Here is a 24,820-nt window from a genome sequence, read left to right as displayed (position 1 = left end):
TCCAGATTGAAAATCAAAGAGACAATGATAACAAGGTGCAAGTCTGATCCTAGATAAGATCCTTGAGCAGCACAAAAACTATTTTCTTTTGTCATAAAGGGCACATGAAAAAAATGTTGAAGTCTGAAAATGTCTGTAGATTAGGAAGTAGTGCTTTATCATTGTTAATTTCCTGATTCTGATCATACTGTGGTTTTATGTAAGAGAATGTCCTTGTTTTTAAGAAACATACACTGAAGTATTTAGGAGTAAAGGAGGTTAATATTTCCAACTATTGTTCAAAAATATATATGTATGTATTATAAGTATGTGTATATATAAATTTATAGAGAGAGAAAGAGAAAAGCAATAGAGAAGGATGATGATAAGGTAAATATATAGTAAAACACAACAAATGTTTAACATTTAGGGAATCTAGGTGAAGAATATGTGAAACTATTTGCACTATTTTTATAATTTTTGTGTAGGTCTGAAATTATTTCAAAATGAAAATAACAGAAGGTCTGGGGATGTAGCCCCGAGTTCAATCCTCAGTACTACAGAAACAAGAACAAAAACGAAAATGAAAACAAAAGCCCAGAAATAACTTAAGAAAATCATTACTGCATTTGCTGTGGGTGATTTAAGCTTCTTTGTGCTCCTACTGTGAACTTAATGTGACGAAATCTTTACAGAGTTTAAACCCACAAGAGCTTTGATTTTTCCCAAAGACCAAATAGTTTCATCTTTTGCCTGTTGAAGGTATCTAACTGCTTCCTTTTTTACTTTGATCTGCACAGAGGTCTGAACTAACTTTCTGGGTGTCATAAAGATACAGCACCCTATTGAAAACTGTGTAAATTCTATGACCACCAGTTCTATTCGTCTCGTATTTTCTTGGTTTGGTGCTTTTGCTTGTTTGTACTTTATCTGCCAACTCTTCTGTGGACATATGGAGCAGCATATATGCATTCAGCATATATGGAGGCCCTGTTCCCTGTACCTTTGTCTTTCTAGCTTGTCCAATGGACACAACATCCCATCAGGGGCCCACCTAGGCTACTCCTCACCCCATGACCATTTCACAGATAGGGAAACAAAAGCACAGAGATGTTCAGAGAACATGTTTTGACCTGCAGAGAGGTCTGAATTAACTTTCCTGCTTTTGGTAAAATACAAGTCCAATTATATTGTTATCATTTTTAAATTGGCATACGGAGATATAAAATAAAAATGGGGAATTTTAGCAAAATAGAGTGTTTTTCTTGAAGTACTTATAATAAAGAGTTCAAAGCTCATTGCATTTTTTGATGATGTTCTCATGTATGATATTCAAGAAGTATCCGGTAGGGAAAAAATTGTTAGGGAGTCACACACAGGAGAATGAAAGTTAAAGTGGTAGGACAGTTTACCTCTCCCCCTATCTTACTGATTAAGGAAAGGGACGCACATGTGCACGCACAAACACACACACACACACACACACACACACACAATTATACATGGATTGTAAAAATAAACGTGAAAGTTGTCAAAATTAACTGGAGTTTCCCATCACCTGATAATAACTACCACAAAAAAAGATGCCACAAACATGCACAAGGACCACTGCAATCTTACACAAAAAGTACTTCTGCAAGGCCATCTGCCTAGTAACTGTCTGGTGTCACTTTGGTCATTAGTCATGGTGGTCAAAGATTATTGTTTCAAACTACCTGATGTAATCGTCCTTTAAAAGTTTCCTTCTTTGAATGTTCCTAGAGTTTAGTATGTCTGGTTCCGTGTTAGGAACGACAAACTGTGCCCAGCTCAGGAAGGAGAATGAGCTACCTTGGGTTTCTTAAGACTTTCCTGACCATACTTTTCTTCTCATTTTTATGCAGCCTGACGCTGTTTGCTACAATTTTTAAATTGGCATGTGGAGATATAAACCTACTTTAAAGAAGTCAGATCTGATTTGGGTCTTTTAAAAGGGGCTTTGAGAGCATTGGCTGTCAGAGAGGACAGTATGGTGTTCTAGCATCCCAAATATCAGATAATCGTCTTGAGGTCAGGTCCCATTGTATAAGCTAATTTGTCTCTTTGGACTCAGGGAAGACACTTGTCAGCACTATACAGTGAGCACCCAGTGAAGTGAAATGGTAGATGTTCAGAGGCCCCCACATATCACTGGTTTGTAAAGCTGGAAAGACACACTGGCCAGGACAAATAGAGGCAATAAGAATGAAGGGACCCACTGCAACGTGGGATATAGTAATGGTTTTGATCAAGAAGGTGCTTTGGGGTACAGGAAAGGAGAAAGAAGGGGCATAAACTGGAGACGGGTGGGAGACCAAAAGAGAGCTTTCATTTTTGTTATCTGAGAGGACGTACTAGAAAATGCTTGTTTGTTGAATGGAATGATCTAGTACATAGAAATTGATGGGCAAGGGAGCAAGGGTTAGGGGTAGAGCTAGGGTTAGGGTTAGTGTTAGGGTTAGGGTTAGGATTGAGGTTCTTGCAGAAGTACTTGAGAATATACATGTGAGGCAATGTTTTTTAGAGCCCAAGTTAAGTGGTGAGGATTTTACACTATTCACCAGTGAATGGCTGTGAATTTGGTCATTGGATTCAATGCTAGTGCAAAGACGAGTTACTTTAAGTCAATAGTTTTCATTTAAGTATAGAGTTTTTCTTATTTAGAGGTATTAATGTGACTTTTCAAATGGTAACAGTGTATGGAACACAGCATATGGTAGAGAGGAACAGTAAGCTGGGGACTCCAAGTGGAGCCTTGGGCTTTTACAATAGCACCTGGTCTCTCAGTGCCTATGGAACAGTGATGGGTGAATACCAAATAGAGGTGGGAAACACTTCTCACCCTCTGCAGTTTTACTCAAGTAGTCTTAAGATTGTGTTCCCAAAATCCAAATAATCGGTTTTCACCAGAAGAATCTTATTTATAAGTTTCTATAGATTTCCAATTCCTGATGTAAATCGTAAACAGTCAAAGAAGCCAAATTTTGTTGAGTTAGCCAATGAAAAGCAAAAAACTATATTCCTAGTAGGGAGAGGAGTTAAGAAAATTGCTAGGGATGTTGTCTTTGCCCACTGGCATAAGGATGAATGACAAGAGTCCACGGATGTAGGTTCAAGTGTTTCCTTTGCAGCTACATCTGGACCATTGGACAAGTGAAGATGCCTGTTACTTGGCATTTTTTCAGTAAGGAAACTTACTGAACGTGGAGAAGGAAAATGATTTGAGGATGTGGTTTAATAAGAAGGGGAAATTTTAGCCAGGTGTGGTGAACTCGCTTATAATCCCAGCACTCAGAAGGCTTAGACAGGACAACTGCTGCTAGTTCATAGCCAGCCTGAGCTAAAGTGAGTTCAATGTCATCCTGAGCTACACAGCATGATCCTGTTCCAAAAAAAGAAAAGAAAAGAAAGGTAATTTTAACCTGATTACAATGGCTTCCAAATGATGTTTTTTCTTTTGCTTAAAGAATCACAACATGGGAGCAGAAATGGAGTGTATTTTTGTTTATAATCACTGACTGCACACAGTAGCATAATAGGTGTTCTGCCATAAATCATTATGTGGTCAGGGTGACTCAAGCACAGCTCAAGTGGGAAACAGTGTACAACAAATTCTGCAGCTTTTGGAAGACACAGAGGCTTTAATAAAACACATGATTTTGCCCCATATTGAAAAAAACAGTTGAAGAATCCTTTTACAGACAATGAAAAGTGATATGCTTTTGTTTGTTTCACTCTCAGACTGAACTCTCTACAATTCTTACCCCAAGAGATGGGTGGGTGCAGGGATAACACTCTCTGGACACTGGCTGGTTGATTTGTTAGAATTCACTCTCTGCCACCTTTGGTCTAGTATCAAAGCACTGCTCTGATTAAATTCAAGATCATTTGATCTGATTCTATAGAAATATATGTGTTTAAATCAAACAGCAATTTAGGATTTAGAAAAGTAGTTTTCAATTTATTTTCTAACAGAACCCACAGAGTTCTACATCATAACCCAGTACTTAAGCAAACATGCACTCATTCTAAAATAAGCTGAAAACATTTCACAAAATATTATTCTTAGAACATGTATTGCAAGCAAATTAATTCTATTGTTCTTTTCATGTAAAAAAGATGCTGCTGAAAACCTAGATTTGATAAACTGGGGAACATTTGATATTGATATTCAAGGTCATCTGAGTTGAAGAACAAAGTAATTTTTTAAAAAAATAGTCATTACAACTTACTGCCAACTCTGTAGTTATTATAGTATGAGGCTTTCCACAAAATGTTCTAGTTTATTTCTAGAATGTCCATGTAGTCTCACGTGCTCAGAGCTGGGGCTTTTGTAAGGTAGTCACACCATGGGAGCGCAACGCACACTACTGGATTCATCTGTTGATGAGATCACAGCTAAATGTACTGTTAGCAGGTGGAAGCTAGTCAGAAGAAGTGTGTGACTGGGAGAGTTTATCTCTCTTCCCTAGCTCCTTTCTTCTCTGTCTCCTGGCTGCTATGAGGTGAGCAGCTTTCCCCCACTATGCCCTTCCATCATACCATTTTAGCCTTAGAGCTAGTTGACCATGGACTGAATTCCACAAAACCATGAACCAAATTGAATCTTTCATCCTTTAAATTGTGGGTATTGGGCATTTTGTCCCGGTATCCAGAAAGCTAATACATAAACATTTTCTCTAAGCTTTGTAACAATCCATGACTTAAGAGTATTATTATTTCTTCAAGGGAAGAACTTCACCTTTACAGAGGTTGGTAATTAGTAACATGAAGCTGAGTATGGTGGAACATGCCTTTAATCTCAGCATTCTGGGAGGGTAAGGCAGGAAGATCACAAGTTTGAACCTAGCATGGGTAAGGGACTTAGCGAGACTTTCAAAATAAAAAATAAATAAAAATAAAGGGCTCAGTAGTTCAGTGTGAAAGCACTATGTTCAATCCCTAGCAACACCAAAAAAAAAAAAAAAGTTCCAAACAGTGCAAGCAAAATGACTTGGCGCAATGCTGCAGTTGCTAAGATTCAGTAGATTGGAGCACGACAGCTTGTAACTCTCAGGACAGTAAACAATAGCAGCTCCACGTGCTAGGGAAGGTCAACAGCTCTAGAGCCAGATAACAGCTCTCCATGTAACGGGTTTTGTGTATCCGAGGAACCCAGGGCCAAGGGCTCAGCACCTTTTATATCAAGCAGAAACAGGCTGGTCTCCCATCAGTGAGGGTGAGCAGCAGCACAGCAGTCATGTGTGATTGCCCAGTGAATAGCTGCACACAGCTCTGGGTGGGTCTCGAAGTTTACTGTCCTTAGCAAGGACAGGTCTAACTGACCCTCAGGCCCACGGCAGACTGCCTCTCCCAACAGTTTCTCAGTTTACAACTGAGGCACCCGAGGCAGAGAGGTACTACTTTCAAATGAGCACAAGTAATGCAGCAAGTCATACTTTCTAATATATCTGCTCTGTTCTCATGAAAATGCTTTCACTTGACCACACAGCCTTTCTTTGATCTCACAGATCACCCGGTGATCTCACACATCACCCAGAATCTACGTAAAGCTACTGATAATTATGGCCAAGTGAAGAGAGAAGACACTAGCCGTGGCTCACTGCACACACAGAGACAAGCACAGGAACAATTTCTAGAGGAGGGATTTCTCAGCCAAAGGCTTTTGTGGTTTTTGGTCTAGTGGTGAACTGTCCTCCACAAGTGTTGCATCACTGCACACTCTGAGCAAATTTGTAAGGAAGGACCTGTTTCCTCACACCTTCAACAATGTGACCAGACTGCAGTCTGCCAATCTCATAGGAGAAAAATGGAATCTCAATGTAGTTTTGATTTCTTTTCATCATGAAATGGGTATCTTTTCATTTAATTTGTATTTCCTTTTATGAAACTGTCACATTCTTTGCCAAAGTTGTTTTTTCTTAATTTCTAAGAGTTTTAAAAATATGTACTTACTCTTTTTTAGTTTGTTGTTTATGCAAATTTTTCCCATACACAAGTGTTTCACTTGTTTAATTTTTTTTTGTCATCAAACTTGGTAGAGTTTTCTATGCTGTTTTGTATCATCCCAAACTTACATATGTAAAACACTTCTTTTTCTTATTTGGTAGTACTGGGAATTGAAACCAAGTTCTTGTGCACGCTAGGCAAGTGCTTTACTTCTGAGCTACCACCCCAGTCCTTCTTGAGACACAGTCTCACTAAATTGCCCAGGCTGGCCTATAATTTTCATTCCTCTGGCCTCAGGCTTCAAAGTAGCTGGGATTACAGGTACACATCACCATGCCTAGATTCCAACATTTTCTTTTAATCTCCCTGGCACTTAGTATGACGTTGTGTGTGAGACAGGAGTGCCATTCTTTTTTTCTTCTGGTGCCGTTCCTTTTTTTCTTCTGGGTGGCTATCCAGTTTTTTTTGAGGGGGAGGGTACTGGGACTTGAACTCAGGCCCTCACGCTTGCCAGGCATGTGCTGTGTCACTGAGCTATATCCCTGGCCCTATCCAGTTGTCTTCTACCATTTACTTAAGAAACACTTTCTAAGCTGGGCGTGGTGGTGAATGCCTGTAATCCTAGTACCTGGGAGGCTGAGTTAGGAGGATCACTGCAAGTCTGAGGCCAGCCTGGGCTACACAATCAGATGCTGGCTCTAAAAACAAAAAAGCACTTTTTAAAGGTATCGATTAGATTTCCACATATAAGGAGGCCTATCTCTGGGTTCTAGTCCATTTCATTGATCTGAACAGGTACTAGCACATCACTTTAATTCTTGTTCTTAAAATATGCTTTACTAAGTGGCAGGAATAACCTCACTTCACACTCTTCGTGTTAAGTGTTTTCCTGGCTGTTTTGTATATTTGGTTTCCTTGAACTTTGGAACCAGTTTTTCTTTTAAAAATCCAGTGGCATTTTACTGGCATTAAATTTATAGGGTAATTTTTACAGGAGAATGTCTTATCATTTCTTTCCAGCCACTCAGATCGAAAGAACTGGAGTCATCTTTGCTGCTGCTTTCCCCCACACCCCTCAGTTTGTCCCTCAGCAAGCCCTGGAGCAGTTCCTGCACAGAGATCCACAGGCTGCAGCTTCTCTCCCACCTCTAACTCCCTCAAGACATTATTTTTCACCTGCTTTCTGGATTAGGAGTCTCCTGCCTTTCTTTGGTCTCTTCTCAACACAGAAATCAGAATAAACTGCTCAGACTAAGTCAGCTTCACCTCACAGCTCTGCTCAAAACCTTCTGCAGGCTTTCAGCCTTGCACACAGTGAAAAGCAAGATTTGGAGCACAGATCTGGAGGGGAGTTCCCCATGTAACTAGCAGGGGGAGTGTCCCAAGCAAAGGAAACATCCAGAACAGGGCCACAAGGAGAAAGAGGCAGAGAGCAACAGGAGAGGAGCTCCCAGACACAGACCTCAGCCTTCTCAGTCCGTTTAAGCAAAAAAGTAGCTATCTTTGTTGGGTGGAATTGGGATATGAGTGGTGTGCCTGAGAAGACACTCCTTTTATATGAAAAGTCTTGTAGAACAACTTCTAAACCTATGCAATCAGTAAGGAGTTAAAGTTTATATATGGAAAAAAAATGTAGAAACTTGAAAGTGGCACACATGAGGGGCCGGGGATATACCCCAGCAGCATAGTGCCTGCCTGGCAGGCACAAGGTCATGAGTTTGATTCCTGGTACACCCCCCCAAAAAGGAAAGAAATTACACACATGGCACTTGTCAACATGTAGTAGGAATTAGGCTTTCCTTTTAGCAGACAGACATTTATAACCCAAATTCCATGACCTCTCAGTTATTATGGGGATTTTAAACAAAACAATTAAAATGTGTCAACTTAAAATTTAATTTTTGAGCTGCCCCTGGAAAGGAAGGAATATCTAGTATTTATCAAATTAAATAGCAAAATAACAAACTCTAGTTTTAGTCACTTTTAGAAAAAGAAGAGGCGGGGGCTGGGGATTTAGCTCAGCGGCAAAGCGCCTGCCTGGCAAGCACAAGGTCGTGAGTTCAGTTCCCGGTACCGGAGAAAAACCAAAAAAAAAAAAAGAAAAAGAAGAGGCTTTAACAATTTTTAATTTCTTTCACTTTTATGTTTAAAAAAATCATGGTACTGGAGAAGCATTTGAAAAATGCTGTTTTTTAAGAATACAAAATTGACAATGAAAGAAAGTGGGAATTACCTGCTTCTACTGGGGTCTGAGAGAGAAAATTTCCCTAGGTCACAGGGGTCCAAATCTCACAAATGACATAAATCACCAGCAACTCAGAAAACCTTTTGTCCTCTGTAAAAACGAACACAGTATTCAGTCATTCAGCTTCACCTTGCAGTGGGAGTACAAGAATGAAATGCTGGAGTGTTTAAAAGGAAAATTTCAGCCTACAGTAAGACTCAGCCTCTTGTAATTCCACATCCACCTACAATGAAAACCCTTCCTTGTCTCTCTAGACGCTACAGATTGTTGTAATAGTAAAACTTGTTTATTTATTTATTTATTTATTGGTGCTGGAGATTGGACACAGGGCCTCAGTGAGCTATAGCCACAGGTTAATTTCTTTATCTTTTTTTTTTTTTTTTTTTGGTACCAGGAATCGAAATCAGGACCTTGCGCTTGCCAGGCAGGCGCTTGTGCCGCTGAGCTACATCCCTGGCCCACAGGTTAATTTATCACCTAATTCTGAATCAAAATGTTTTTAATCTGCATCTCTCCTCCCCCACCGTACTTGACTCTTTTCCTAAGTTGCATTTTCTGTTATTAATGAAAGGAGAAAGAACTGAGCACAGAGACGGTTCCGTGCTTCTTATTTTGTTTAAAATTGATGTGTCTTAGTTATTTGGCGTCTTAGTTATTGATGAGTCTTAGTTATTTTGTTTAAAATCTCCATGATAACTGAGAGTTCATGGAATTTGGGTTATAAATATCAGCATACTTACTTTCCTAACAGGCCAAATCCTTGTGAAAGCTACTGAAAATCTCACATTATAGCTCCCAAGGGCTGCAACTTGTAAGAGCATGTCCAACTTCCCAGGTGCCAGCAGTAACAAAAGGAAAATGGGCAGGGGTGAGAACATTTCCTGTCCATTTTATCACTAAAAATAGCCTATGGAAACAACTTATTTTGGAAACTAGATTTATACAGGAAACTCAGCAAGCAAATGATTCCTCTAGAAATGGTAAGAAAACTAAACACATGTTCTCATTTTTTTCAGCAAGAAATTAAAGCTATTAAAATTCTCTTTATTCAAGTTCTCTTCGGCTGTTTTTATAAGTAGAAGTCATTATGTAAGAATTCACTGTTCAAAGTTAAAGATCCTCCTTTAAGTAAAAAAACTTGCTCTTCTCAAACAGTGAGATGTGGCTTACTTAATCAGTCTTTAGGAACAATGTATCAATGATAAAAAAAAGTTCTTAGCACTTTGAAAGTCACCTTTTTTGTTTTTTAAAAAATTAAGAATTTTCATATAAATGTTTGTGGTTTTTTTTTTTTTTTCTTTTTGTCTTTTTCAGACGGTCTCACTATGCAGTTCAAGCTGGCCTTGAGCTCACTTTGTAGCCCAGGCTGGTCTCGAACTTGCAACGATCGTCCTGCCTCAGGCTCCTGAGTGCTGGGATTACAGGCATGTGTCATCATGCCTGGTACTATCTTTTGTTCTGATCAGTGGCTTTCAAACTTTTTTCACCACTACTCACTAATAAATTTTACATAATAACTCAGTATCCATACCTACATATCCAAATCCAAACAAGTCTTCACAAGAAAAGACACTCCCTAGTAAAAAGTAATGTAGTGCTGGTTCAATTCTTTTCCATTCTATTAAAAAATGCTAGTAAAGCCTGTTCAATTCTTTTCCATTGTATTAAAAAATGCTAGTAAAGCCCTTTATTTTCCTCACTAAAGGATCACAAACTGCAGAAAAACACTCTGAAAAAAGTGCAATTCTGAATCATACATTACGAGATAACCATTCTTGTTCTATTTTTACTCTGAGGAATATTCAACAGTAAAACAAAATTTCTATTGTCATTACATAGCATGATTTAAAAATTTATTATTTTTAAATTACCAGACAGCCCTCTGCAAACATGGCCAAGTCCTAACATACATGCTGTGTTTCCTAACAAAGTCCAGGGCTGGCCTTACCTGGAGCACCCTGCAGACTGGTGAAGGCTAGAATCACCCAACCAACTGAACAAGTAGCAACCTGTGGAGAAATGATGTGGGATGACAGATTCTCATGCTGCAATCAAAAAGAAAATCCAAAATGCAGAGTTAGTACCAATTTCATTCCAAAGGGTATTTATCTACTTCAGCCTTGGTGAAGTATATCACAAAGTGATTGTCTTTACCTGTAACTTTAATTTCAGCAATTGTTTTTCTTTGTTTAAAAAGTTCTATTTGGTTCTTTTCCCAATCTGTCTGATGTCTTTTAAAATAGATTTTTGTTCCTTACTCCATTTCCTTATGTAATACTTCAGAGTCTGATATCACTGTATCTTTGTGGCTTATTTGTCTGAACCTTCTCCTCTCCCTTAGCAAGCCCCCCTGCCTTGTATATGTATTGTGTGAATTTTGAGTGAATGAACATTCCATAAACTATATGTGGACCTCTCTAGAGATCTGGCTTACGGTGGGTTCTTCTAGAGAACATTTTGTATTCATCTTTATTGGCTGCCTACATGCCCTACCCATTTGGTACTGCCTAAGGTTTGGTTTGGCTTTTTTTTTGTCCTGGGAATTGAACCAGGGTCTTCACATTGAACTGTATCTCCAGACTTTCTTTTCCTTTCTTCCCTCCTTGACAGGGTCTCGCTAAATCACCAAGTTGCCCAACTTGCTAGACTCCTGTCTCAGCTTCCCTGAATACTGGGGTTATAGGCTCCAAGCTGGGCTTATTTTTTTTTTAAAGACAAATTAAGATATATTATGTACAGGTACAAAAACCCTATGATGAATGTAATCATCTTATATACCTAAATTGTACAAATAAATTTAAAAAATAGTATCCATATTAGGAAGAATTTGTGCTAAAATCCAAGTGTGAAGTATTTTGGGGGTCTAAAATGCGATGACAATATATATATGCATATATTTATATTTCACCTCTCTATCAAGAATCAAAGTTAAATATAGGAACTGTTCTCAGGGTCTTCCCTGGGGCATGGGACTCAGCAGTAAGTATGCTCTGTGTGTGCTTGGGCATAGATGCACATGAGGGTGTGATTCCCTGTGCTGGGCTGATCCTGGACTTTATCTTCTGTCTCTTGAGATCCCAAAGCTATGAAAACTAAAGCTATCCTGAGAACTCCAGGTTGAACTCTCATTTAATTTTATTTTTCTTCTTTCTTTTCTTCTGAGGTCACTTGAAAAACATTTTTTAATCTTTAACACTTTGAACAGTTTCCCATTAGATTGGTATATCTCATACTACAAAGCTATGCAGTTTTACAAAATCAACAATTCACTCTAAAGTTAAAGGAAATCAAACGTGAAGAGAAACTGTTGTAATTCAGACTTTATTGCTTATTAGTTATATCATTCCACACAATTTTAGGTAGAGACTTTGAGAAAATATACTGGGAGTGTTGACCAGATGATGGCAATATTGATGAAAGTGTTCAAGTATTTTACACAAGGTATTAAGAGGCACCACGGCCACCATCACCCCCAGAAATTCGTACATTTCATATAAAAACAGTAAAAATAATTCATTGGAATTCAATTAGCATTATTCTTTGTAATCTAGCAACCACCGTAATCCTGAACAATTTCAGAATCTTAAGAGCAAAACAACAAAAACATGTTTTTCCCTACTACCAGAGGTTTCTTCAAAAAAGGCGCAAACAAATCAACATAACAAAAATCACACATATACAACCCTGAAAACAAGTTGGCATATTCTAGTTGGCATATTAATACTAATTCAAGAAACAAATGTGATTCAGCTTTTAAAAGAGATTAAACTTCTTCATTGCAATTATACTTACAATTTCAAACAATTTAACTGAAGCCAAACTTTACATTTTAAAAACCATGGACACATTTCAAATTGCTCTTATCCTGCGGTAACTTCTCTAAAAGTTAATTATTCTTTAAAACGTCAGACACAAGCTGCACAGGTACAACTTGACATACTAACAATCCACCCTTCCAGGTATACAGCAAAAGTTCTAAGTTCTTAAAATGGAGAGGCTACACAAAGTCACTGTAAATCACACATAAACACTGATAACTTTTCCTAGTAAAACAATACCAATAGTTTCCTTTATTAATGACTTTAAAAAGCACATGTAATAGTTCAGCATTTGAAAGACTTCCGTGTATATTAAAAAGATGCAGAGACTGATAAATACATTGGACTTGAAAAGACACCACAAAAACAAGATTTGAAATATAGTTGTATGTTGAACCCATTTAATTGTTATCCAACAATTAAAAACACAAGAGCAGATAAATAAGAATTTATTAAAATCATTATCCCCAACAATACAAAAATTAATTATTAAGGCATCATTTACACCCATACTAGTATATGCAGCAAAGAGAAATGTTTGAAATAGTACTTATACAATTTTGTCCTTTTCTCTCTTTTTATAGACAGTTCTCCCTATGTAGCCTAGGCTGGCCTCAAACTTATGATCTTCCTGCCTCAGTGTCCAGGGGACTGGGATTATAAACTTGCACCACCACATCTTGTTTATGCAAATGTTTTCTAATGTATCTGGAAGATTGGTTTTTATACTGTCCTATTGTACATACCATTAAAAGCTCTTGTGATCAAACGTCTTGACCCAAATCAAGAGAAGGAGTTCACTGTTGAAAAATAAGAAGTAACTACAAAGAGTATGATATAAAGTTCAAATAGTGGTATTTAAATTTCTTTGAAATAATTTCTGCCTCAGTAATTAAAGCAAAAGAAGAGATGAAGACTTTATTTAGGATAAGAAACCTATTAATATGAATCATGCTATGTAATAACTACAGACCGAATATTCTGCTTTGTCAATTCGAAGAGGGCTTCATACTCCTTAAAAAACTATCCATGAGAATAAGGTCATATAAATTAACTGATTATCATCCATATTTGTTCATATTTGTTCATTTTTCAAAGCTCAACAGGCTTTATAAAGTATACTACACAGTAACATTTTCACCTTCTATTAAGGCAAATTTGTGAAAATAATTTAATACAACCAGGTGTCTACATGAACTTTCCGCTTACATTTATTATGTAAGAAACATACAAAAACTGTGTTTTATAAAAAGCCACCTCAATACAGAAAACAGTAATGGAAGATGTTGACCCCGGTTCACTTCTTACACGACACTCTTTCCTTACACCAAGTTCCATGTGCTAGTCATCGTCTTTGGAGCCAGTTTTGCTTAACTGGAAAAAAAGTAATATTTAATAAGTTTAAGCATAACATTCCCACCATTATTTTCACTCAATATCAAAACTAAATTAATAAGGTTCAAGTAAAGTGAATTTTAATGATCTATATCCTATACAGTATATAACTACTTCCAATTTTAGGTTTAGCTACTTCAAACAGGCTTAAAAATATAACCTCAACTTAAGTATAAATATCCCTTGAAGCACTTTAAGAAATAAATTAGAATATACAAAAAGAAGGTACTTTTATATAGTCAATAACATTTTTCTGTTTTTGTTTTCTAATGTACACAATAATTCTTTTTGGGGGGCAGTGATGGGGATTGAACCCAGGGTTTCAAGCATGTGCAGCAAGTGCCCTACCACTAAGCTATATCCCCAGTCAAGGGACGACAAATTCTTTAAAGATTTTTTAAATTGTGGTTAAAAGAAAACCCTTAAGATTTGGTATCTCAACAAGTCAACAAATTCTTAAAGTATAATTCTAACAATGTGATTTTAAAAAAACTTAAATTGTATTATTATTATTTTAGATAGAAACCTTTGGCAGGAGTTGGCAAATTTGGGGTAATACAAGTAAAATTCTCAAACAATACAAAGATAATTATGATTAGAATAGCCATCTAATCACCAGGAAATCATCATCTAACTCCTGAAAATTTGGGAAGCTGTGAAAGCAGAAACTACTAAGGTAGAAGTTAGCAAACATTTCGGACTTCTTCACAGTTTTAAAAATTGAGAGCTCTGAAGAGACTATATATATAGTGTCAGCCTCCTGAGTGCTGGGATTACAGGTGGTCCACCTCTACTGATTTGAGATTAAAACTGAAATATTTCATTAATAAAAAAGCAATAAATAACAGTAAACCCATTATATGATAACCCAATAACAGTTTTTAAAAGGTAAATGTTACTGGATTATAAAAAACAGAACAATGTGAAAAGTGGCACTAGTTTTTCATTTTTGCAAATCTCTTTATTATCTACCTCAACAGGAATTTCATGAATCTGTGTCTATAATAAAGCAGGTCCTGTGGAAGGCAACAAAACAAAAGTACTAAGAATAATTTGAGCTAATAGAGCACACTTTTGGATCCCAAACCTACTAACTTAAAAAATTCTGGAGAACAGAAGAATATACAAGCGCTCTCTCTCTCTCTCTCTCAGTGCTTTAGTAGAGCATCAGTGTGGCATCTTCACAGCTCACGCAACCGATCATGCAGCTAGTCATGCAGAGCTTCTCAAAAACACTACTGTATATTCAGGAGAAAATGAGTAAAAAAAAGCAAACAACATCTTAGTACTATGATGCAAATAGTTTTGGCCTTGCATATCCTCCTACTAGAGTCTTAGGGATTTCCCAGGAGCCAAATACCACACTTGGAAACCACTGGTTTAGGGTAATAGTTTCTGAGATCAAGCTATGTCTAGGTAGCTACCTTAAAAATATCTCTTCAGGCCTGGGAGTATAGCTCAGTGGTAGAGCTCTTGCCTAGCATGAGTGAGGCCCTGGGTTTCTCTCCAGCGCCACAAGAAAATAATTTTCTCTTATTTCCCAAGATTACTGAGCTATTTTAATTTTATGTATTTTTTTTTTTTTAAACTTGGAATTCTCTTTATATTATCAAGGACTCCCTTAAAAACAAACTTTTTGTGCTAGGGAAGGAAGAGCACTATTTCTCCCTTTAGATCAACCAGATTATTTTCTTCTCACTTTCAGCTGAGATATGCTACATCAGGGAAGAAACATCATGAGTGAGAAAACCATTAATTCTGGGGCACAGACTCTTTTGCAGAAAGAGGATTTAGCTGTGAGCTACATACAGGTACACCTAGGACAACATGAACTGTCCATCAGTGGAAAGGGCTAGGTAAATGACAGAATCCCAGAGAAGTTTTGTGTATAGTCCTTTCTATGGGGCCAGCGTCTTGTCCAGAAGGAGAGAAAAAGTCTTTATTTTGATCCTACACCCAGGCAATATTTTTGTACAACATTCTAGAAGTACAAAGATCATTTCAAAGTTTCTATAGAAAATGCATACCATGGACCAAATGGCCAATTATAAAATAAATTTTAAGTATATATTAATTATAAATTACTCATATTTATGGATCCTCACTAAAACCCTTTTACTCTTGGGTGATAACAAATACTTCTTATGGCAGTTGTGGTACTAACTAGTAAGTAAAACCTATTTCATGAACTAACTTACTATGTTAAGTATTGGTTAAGTATTTTCAAAACTACTACAGATAGTACAACAAAATTAAAAAGAGGTTAACAAAAAAATTAAAAATAGAGAGGAAACCATTTTTTTTTTTTTTTTTTTGGTTTTTCTCCGGTACCGGGAACCGAACTCATGACCTTGCGCTTGCCAGGCAGGCGCTTTTGCCGCTGAGCTAAATCCCCAGACCCGAGGAAACCATTTTGAATAACACAATCAGAAAATCTTTCCTGGTCATGATGGTCAACTACAATTAAGGTAAGGCCTTAACAAAGACTTTAAAACTTAGAATGATTTCTACCAAAAAAAAAAAAAAAAAAAGGAAGTTCTTCCCATGACTAGTTTTCTTCAGTTCCCATATTCTACATAATTTAGTCATATTTATACATGGTCATTTTTGACACGTACTTACAAAGTCATGCTTTATTGTAGTTATAACTTACTTATACAGATTTTCAATTATTTAAGAAAAGAATCTAAAACAGAGGGTATGAAGAAGCAAAGAATTTTTTTAAAAAGTACTTACATGCTAAATGTAAAAAAGTACACAGACATTCCAGGAAATTCCAAGTTGCGGGAGGTGGGGGGAATGGAAAATATAAATGTCATTATTTGATGGCAATAACTGTAATGATTTTTTCATTTTAAAAATTTAAAAACTCACAAAACAACAATGAAGACAAAATCAAAACAACACAAAACCAACAAAAATGATACATGACCTCAAAACAAAATGATAAGAATTTACAATGGCTGCTACATTACATATTGTTATCTTCAACCAAGTTGCTTGGTCTACCAGACAAAACGTAAGATTGATCAAACAATCAAAGACAGTAACAAGTAATAATAATAATAAAAAAAAAACATTGGAAATGATGCAGTGCTTTACCATACAAGATGGTAGGAGTTCAACAATGGATTTATACTGCATATTGTTGTTTTCAGATCAGTCATTCTGATTACCAAATTCAAGCATGCAAAACTGGTCAAGAAAAAAAAATTTTAAGCACTGACTGTTTCTTTCAATAAACCACAAACATCAGCAATACACCCATTGCAGCTATCCTTACATATATTTTGAAGACTAGAGTAGAACATTATATACCTTCACAACATCAACCCAGTTCCAGCCTCGAGGAAGTTCCCCTTTGTGATCTGGAAGATGAAAGAAACACAATAAATTTATTTATAAGTCTGATCAGCTAATTTTAAATTAATATTCTAACAAATAATATTTTGTAAACTATTGTATCCTAGAAATAGATCAGAAGTTTAAGTTGCATATTGCCACTGGAAAAATAGTTTAGTATCTTTGTGAATTGAAAGCACCTTTCTGCTGGAAATGCCTGTGAGGTATTTGCGGTACTGTATTCCTCCTTTTTACAGTGGCCCTATTTCCCATTCAGCACCAAACCTGTTATCTAGGGAAAAATATGGACATGCGGTAGGATCCATATATTGGTTGTACACATTTGCACAATTCTGCTTTATGTATAAAGTCACTGCTCATTTAAGAAGTTGTGTTAGTTTACTGTTTCATGAGCTTGCATTTCCCACCAGCATGTCAAGCTCAGTGTAGCCCTCATAAACAGATGTATGGCTTCAAGATTAAGAGGAGGTCTCATTAACTTATGTATTAATTAGCTATATACTGAGAAGATATTCATTTTTTAAAATATAACATTCTTCAAAAAGGGCTTTACTGAAAGTGACTGAAGACAAGTTGGTAACTTTGTAAAACATCTGTCTAACCTGTAGGCCATTTGCCCTCTTTTAATAGTATAATACAAATATTTTTAAGAGGAAGTTTTGTTATTTACATATACTAACTATATCACGTTTTATTTATATTCAGCCCAAGACAATTACTTTTTACTCAGTGTGGCCCACACAAACCAAAGGGGAAAGTGCTTCCATTTTTTTTCCATTTCATTTTATTTATTTTAAAGAGAATAAAAAAGAAAAGAACAATAGCAAAATACCAATGACATAGACAAAAACAAAACAAAGTAAAAACAATAAAAATGATAGAGTGTTTCAGAACAGAATGATAGGAATTAACAGTGGCTGTTATATTACATGTTGTTATCTTCAACGAAGCTGTTCAGGTTATCAGATGTAAGAATGGAAGATTGATCTAACCATTAAAGAGAATAAAAAATAAAACCAAAAAAACCCATTAGAAATGATACAGAGTTTCACTAGACAAGAAGGTAGGAATTCACCAATGGCTGTTATATTGCATTTTGTCTTCAAATTAGTTGTTCGGATTACCAGATATAAGCATTGGTCAAAAAGAAAAAAAATTAGGCATTAACTGTTCCTTTCAATGAACCATTAGACTTCAGCAGTACAGTTATCCCAGCTATCTTTCTATATACATATGTGCTTTCATTCTTTAATACAGAACATTCCAATTTAAAGAACAGTTTAACAAATATTATTAAAAAACGCTTCAAAGGCCTTGATTCCTTTATGCTTGATGTCACTTATGTTTCATTTTATGAAGCCATGAAAATCCACATTCAAAACCAGCGCATTATACAAATCAACCATCCCTAATGTGAGAATCTGAAATCCATAATCTGAATTTTTTTGAGTAGTTGTGCATTTTGGAGTATTTCAGATTTTGAATTTTTAGATTAGGGACATTCAACTGGTTAACTATGCAAATAAACCAAAATCTGAGAACTCTAAAAGGGATATCTAACCTGTGTTATTTTACAGAGAAGGAACAGAGAGAATAATCTCAGGCTCTTATTACCACAGCTAAATTTTATTTATTTGTTTTTATGGTACAAGAGATTGAATACAAGACCTTTGCACTGAGTTACATCACCAGCCATTGTCAATTCCCTAGGCTAGCTGTGAACTTGCCTTAGCCTGACAAGCAGCTGGGATTATAGGTGTATGCTACTTTGCCTAGAGCTCTATTTTAGATGGTAATGATTCTTTTCTCTTACATGCCAATTAGAATCCCACCGGTTACTGGTTATGAGGGAAACAATGGCAGTTAACCAAGTTTGGATAATTAAAACTTACCCACAGTGCTGTGGCTGTCTTATTAAAGTCTCATTTAGAATAATAGCTGCAAACCACAAACTCCTACACTGTCATTATAGGAAGATAATGACTTTAGGAAGACATCATCAAAGAGATGAAAACAGGGAGATATTGATGAAAAGAAATGATCATAGGTCACTGCACATGAAAGCAGTACGTAACTGACACAGACGCTGAAGCAGTCCAAAAAGAGAGAAACTGGACTTCTAGAAAACAGGCTGTCATGGCTAACAGTTGATTAGTGCTGACTTGATATCAGGTATAATAGATTCCTTGATTTTTATTTCACAAAATGGTTTTTTTTTGTTTGTTTGTTTGTTTTTTTCCGGTACCGGGAATCGAACTCATGACCTTGAGCTTGCCAAGCAGGCGCTGTGCTGCTGAGCTAAATCCCCAGCCCCACAAAATGTATTTTTAGGTACCGACACAGGGTTGCTTTCTTTTTTTTTTTTTTTGGTTTTTCTCCGGTACCGGGAACCGAACTCACAACCTTGCGCTTGCCAGGCAGGCGCTTTTGCCGCTGAGCTAAATCCCCAGCCCCTGCTTTCTTTTTCATTCTGTCACAGACATCACACACAGACCATCAGCCCTAGTATCCCTTTATAAAGGAAACGTCATTTTATTTTTTTAGTTTTAACAATTTTATCTACCCTGATTTATTCACAATAGTGTCATTTCAGCATGTCATCATTTCAATATGCAACTCTGAATTGTAAAGATTGCCCCAAGTCATTCTCATTCAAGGTTAGGAAAATGGGGACTATCAGTTGCCTTGAAAGGCTGAGAAGGTAGTCAGTTTAAAACCCATCCACTCAAATGTAAGTGTTAGTTCATTTGGCAAAAGGCAGTTCATAATCTTTTATCAGTAGCACATACACACATATTGAAGTATAAATGCACATGTGCACACACAATATCCTCATTTTCCCTAACAGGGAAAAATTTACAGACTGATATACATATTCATATTTCCAAATTAAAGAAAAGGGATCAAACACTGTTGATAATGAACTGGAGTTTACAATCATTTTCTAAAGGACTCTCATTTGGACACATAATAATTCTATTCCTCTCTTTTGTTGTAAACCCCCCTCCCAAAAAAGTTTATTTTACAGAAAAAATTTACTGTGCTAAGATCTAATGGTATACTAGACTTCATTTCAAATGAAAGCTACATTTCACACAATTTTTAATAATACACATACCCACCACAGAGGTAAACAAAGACAATCCTAGGTATGTGAAGAGTGTACAAACAGGACGCGGGTCTTTGTGTGCTCTTCTAGTGTTCCTAATCTCAAGACTCATTTACACTTGCTTTGCCACTCATTTGTCTTGTTTTTGAATGATTATATCTTGTGATAAAGAAACAGTAAACATTCACAATATTTCCATTTATGTATTTATTTATTTTTGTTTTGTTTTGTTTTTTGTTTTTTTTTTCCGGTACCAGGAATTGAACTCACGACCTTGCAGTTGCCAGACAGGCACTGTGCCGCTGAACTAAATCTCCAGCCCCATTCACAGTATTTCTATACTATGATTCAAGAGGTCTCCTGATCCAAATGTTCCAACAATAAAAAGCAGAGAATTAATCTTCTAAATCGAAATAGATTAAGCATTCACATCATACTAAAAAGCAACCCATTTATTTGCATTATAAAGGAAAAAACCCCCACAAACCTGTTTTATCTGCCAGTTTACGTTTCTGAGCTTTTGAAAGTTGCTCTTTTTTCTCTTTTTTCTTACTTGATGGGGCTATACTAGGAGTCTCAACTGAGATGATATTGCTTATGGATGTCTAAAGAGAAAGAAATGGTTCTTAGACTCATGTCTTAAAACTTACTGAATTACACTAAACGTCCTAAAATAGGTTGATAACCTCTAGATTTACGAAATACAAGACATTTATTAAATCAGTTGCCCTTAGCATACTGTTGGGTTTTGCACTTTCAAAAGTTTATATTAAAGGACATTTAATGTTCTCTTTTTTTGTTTTTGGTACCAGGAATCAAACTCAGGACCTTGCACTTGCCAGGCTGGCGCTTATGCCACTGAGCTATATCCCCAGCCCCTCAAAGGACATTTAGGTGAGACAGTTAATAACAGAATGTTAAGGAGGAAGAGCTGATTACCTCCATTATGTTGAAGAGCTGAGGTTCCAAGACGGCTTTAAAATTCAGTTAACTTGTATTTAGAAATGTAAGCTTATCTTTAGAAAAGTCATATGTACCTACCTGAACATTTTGGTCCCCAAAGGAAAATCTTTAAAACAGTTCAGCTCATGTAGTCAATTTGTATGATAGCTTAAATTTAAAATGCTTACTAGGTAACAAGCATTACTATAATTGTTTTACATATATCACCCACTTGATCTTCACTACAATTGTATAAGGCAGATGCTATTGTAACTCACATTTCACTAATGAGGAACTGAGCAGAGACAAAGAGAGATTAAGAAACTTGCCCAAAGTCACAGAGTTAACAAGCGGTGTAAGGAGGACTTCAACCCAGGGAGGCTGGCTTTCATCCTATGGTCTTGGTTACTACCTTCTACTGTTTCATCTGTCTCTCAGTTTTCTACCCTATATTCCATTGAGAATGTGGAAGTCAGGACCACTCAAAAGACAACAGTCTTTGCTACTGAAAGCTACAGTTCAGTTCACAAGACAAAACTCAATTAATGTTGACTCAATTAAAGTTTTTTAGTGCAGAACTTGGTGCATGAGATGTGTAAAGTCATAAAAGATGATTATGCTAAAATTCTCCTAGAAATAAAGCAATTATTTTTTCTACTCATCAAAGTCTTCTTATGCTTTAATACCTTGATTTTGAACAATGGCAACAGTATTTACAACAAAACAAGCCTCATGGAGAAAGCAATTTCATACATATTTTAGCACTACATAAATCCTTTAGCTACTTAAACTTTATGAAAAGATAAAGTAAAATTTAAAAGATATTAGGTCATATAGGTCCTCAGTTTTTATGGGCATGAGAAGTATTCTAGGCCTTGATAAAGGGTAAAAATCTAGAGGATATAATTTCACTTCCTATGTTAAACTGAAGAAATAAAAAATTCAATGTTCTTACTTGGTGTAGATGTAACTCATTTTAAATATAGTATCTTCAATTTTAGAAATATATTAACTAGCCAAAATTAATTAGTAGCAGACCAAAGCCAAAACAACAAAAGATCTGGTAAAAAAAAAAAAAAAACAATCACATACTCACTGTAGAATTAATAGGATGGTGATTTTCCATGAACTGCTCTTTATTGTCTTTGGCATATTCAAACAAAGTATAGGTCATAGCAGTTCCAAGGTTAACTTCCACTGCTTCCTGTAACTTGGCTAATATACTCTGCTTTACAGCTGATGATCTACAAATGCCAAACATATTATTAGGAGGAAAGTAAACAGAGAGTAAAATGAAAAAAACAATGAAATAAAACTACTCACATGGTATTGTTAAAAAAAGCGTTCATAGATATAATTGGAGGTGTCTGGGGGTACGTTTCTGTCCATGAAATCTCTATTAAGAAGGCTTTGGGATCACCATTTTCACCTATCTAAAGAAAAGGGAAATCTTAGGATGGTGAAAAGTGACAAAAAGACAGAACACCAACTTATATGATTTTTAAAATGATCCTTTCTGGGCTGGGGAAATGGGATAGTTTGAGAAGTTCAGGGATACAGGATAAGTTCATGCCCATGGTCGGGCTTTCAATTAACCCACCAGCTTTTCCAGAACCAGAATGAGTACTTGGCATGTCATATTTATTTTAGATTTTTACCAAAGCTTTGTGAGGATGAAGATATCAACTGGGAGGAACAAGAACAGAATGGATAAAAATAATAATCCATAAACTTAGAAAAACACCTAATCTCTTATGTTTTTCAGCTGCTAAATCACAAAAGGCATAAGAACAAGTAAATCAATACATATTAGCACAATCTTGAGAGACCAGAAAATGAAGCATAACAGTGAGAGAAAAAAAGAAAAAGGCAAAGGATAAGGAAAACAGAAGGCCTTCGGCTGGACAGAATTCCTCAATAATTTAGGGATGTCTTTTTCTCCTTCTCTCAGCTTTTTATTTAAAATATTTTACTCTTAAAAACTGAAATAGTACAATGAATACTCACTGATATTTATTTAATATATTTTGCCCCATTTACCATACGCTCACTTTCCACTGAGTCAATTTCCACTACCCTGATGTGTGATTTTTTTCATTTGGATTTTGTTATTTCAAAGGAATAAAATGTTTTCAAATATCTATGAATAAAGTACACTAAAGACCTTCTCTTTATGACCACAAGACCATCATAACACCTATGAAATTCAACATTGATAAAAATATTATCTAATATATAATTCACACTTAAAATTTTCCAATCATATCTAAAATATATTTTAATAAACATCAATTTTAACCCACAAATGTATAATACACTAAAGGATCATGGATTATATTTGGTTTTCATGTCTCTTTATTCTACCTTAAATTAGAACAGCCATTTCCCCTGTTTTTAAAATGTTTATGACAATAAGAATCCAGGCCAGTTTCCTTGTATAACATTCCAGTTTCCTCTCTTTACACTGAAACAAAACTTTTTTGGTAAGGGTACTATATCTGTTATGTGGTACACCTTCATCGAATCATGTAAGTAAGCAAGCAAGATCTTCTAAAATCATCACTGGTGACACTGAGTTTAATCACTTGGGTAAGGTGGCATTTGGCAGAGGTCTTCGATGTAAAGATTCCTTTTATTTCCTAGCTAAGAAGTAATCTGTCAGGTAATACCACAAAATGGTGTGAGTATCACATATTTTAGAATCTACTAATGATCTTTGCCTGAATCAATTATTGTACTAGTACAAAATAGTAATTTTCTAATAAAAATAGTAATTTTCTAGCAAAACCATGGAATGGTTCATGAATCAACATCTCATCCTGGCACAGGGTTATGCTAACCTCCTTTGATATTTTTATACATGTGCTATTTGTTTTTAAAATAATTTTAAACAACAGCAGTATTTTTAACCTCAAATTATTACTTGACTAATTTTTATATTCTGCTCAGTTTTCCATTCTGACCCCCTTACCTTCAATCATATAAGGTGAGGCTCAGAAATCATATCAAATAAATTTAGGCATCTAATGATGATATACCTATATAAACCGACTATGTATATAACGGAAGTTATCAGTTTATACTTGCTTGATTATATAATGATTAAAAATGATAAAAGTTGTGGGAGACCAAAATGCTGCAGTCCCTTGAGAAATGAAGCCCCTTGCCTCCATCTTTACCTGACCTTTACTTCAATCCTATTTCCTGAGATATGCAGAGCTGGCTATATAGAAGCAGATGTCTCCTTAATTGGCCAAAAGAATGTGATCAAGTCCAGGTGAGGCACCAAGGTGTATCACTGCAGCAAAGTGGGTTAGAACTGCCCTCCAGTGATGGCTGGAATACAGGTTCCAACAAGAGCCTGTGAAATTCCAGGGCTAAAATGTAACACCCCAGATGAGGCCATGAGATTCAAAAAGAATTATACCTTCCTAGCAGTAAAGGTGCCAGCCTTACATACATCAAGTTATCCACTGCATCACTAACTGGAGGGCCTCTGCGCCTGGTGCAAGAATACTTTGTTTCTCTTTGCGTGCCATGCCTGCCAAGTCTCCCCTCCCATGCACTCTGCTGAGAGCCCTGCTCCCTAATTGATACCAATAAAAGCCGTGAGCATTCTGACTCTTGGTCCTTAGTTCCACCAAGAGCACTGGGTCATCCCAGAGCCCTAGGAACCGCAGATCCTTTTCTCTTTGTCTCCTTTTTCACCCGTGTGCCATGTTGCTAGGTGGGAAACTTGAACCCTCTACAGGGGTTTCGGTAAAAAGTTGCTCTATACAATCATTAAGTCCTTACTCAAGGTACATTTAGGAACAAATTGCCATATGTCTCCCGTTGTGTTAGGTGGACACACCGTTCCTGTCTTCAAAAGAGACAAGACACCTGCAGTACGAATAACAGTTTCAAAGTGACAGAGCAAGGTATGAAGAAATGGGGAATGGTTAATTCTGCTTCAAAGTCAGGGCAGAGATAGAGACATGGACCAAATATTTCTTTTTTTTT

General features: G+C 36.2%; 1 protein-coding gene across 4 annotated transcripts in view; it reads right to left on the bottom strand.

The window, feature by feature from the left end:
- Positions 1 to 11,493: 11,493 nt before the first annotated feature.
- Positions 11,494 to 24,820, bottom strand: part of Rwdd4 (RWD domain containing 4) — an 18,325-nt gene continuing 4,998 nt past the window's right edge. For 3 of the 4 annotated variants that reach the window (XM_005373501.2, XM_005373502.2, XM_013513123.1), the window contains exons 3-8: positions 22,142 to 22,251; positions 21,915 to 22,062; positions 20,364 to 20,481; positions 16,723 to 16,772; positions 16,141 to 16,143; positions 11,494 to 13,383 (exon numbers count right to left, since the gene is read on the bottom strand). In XM_005373501.2, coding sequence (XP_005373558.1) covers positions 13,351 to 13,383; positions 16,141 to 16,143; positions 16,723 to 16,772; positions 20,364 to 20,481; positions 21,915 to 22,062; positions 22,142 to 22,251 — 462 coding nt within the window. In that variant the 3' untranslated portion in view covers positions 11,494 to 13,350. The remainder of the gene's footprint in view (positions 13,384 to 16,140; positions 16,144 to 16,722; positions 16,773 to 20,363; positions 20,482 to 21,914; positions 22,063 to 22,141; positions 22,252 to 24,820) is intronic. The other variant, XM_013513131.1, reaches the window with a different exon arrangement.

Source organism: Chinchilla lanigera, unplaced genomic scaffold, assembly GCF_000276665.1.
Source record: "Chinchilla lanigera isolate Chin_1 unplaced genomic scaffold, ChiLan1.0 scaffold00002, whole genome shotgun sequence".
Classification (NCBI taxonomy): Eukaryota; Metazoa; Chordata; class Mammalia; order Rodentia; family Chinchillidae; genus Chinchilla; species Chinchilla lanigera.
The sequence above is the reverse complement of the archived record's forward strand: the minus strand, read 5'-3'. Positions and strand labels throughout refer to the sequence as shown.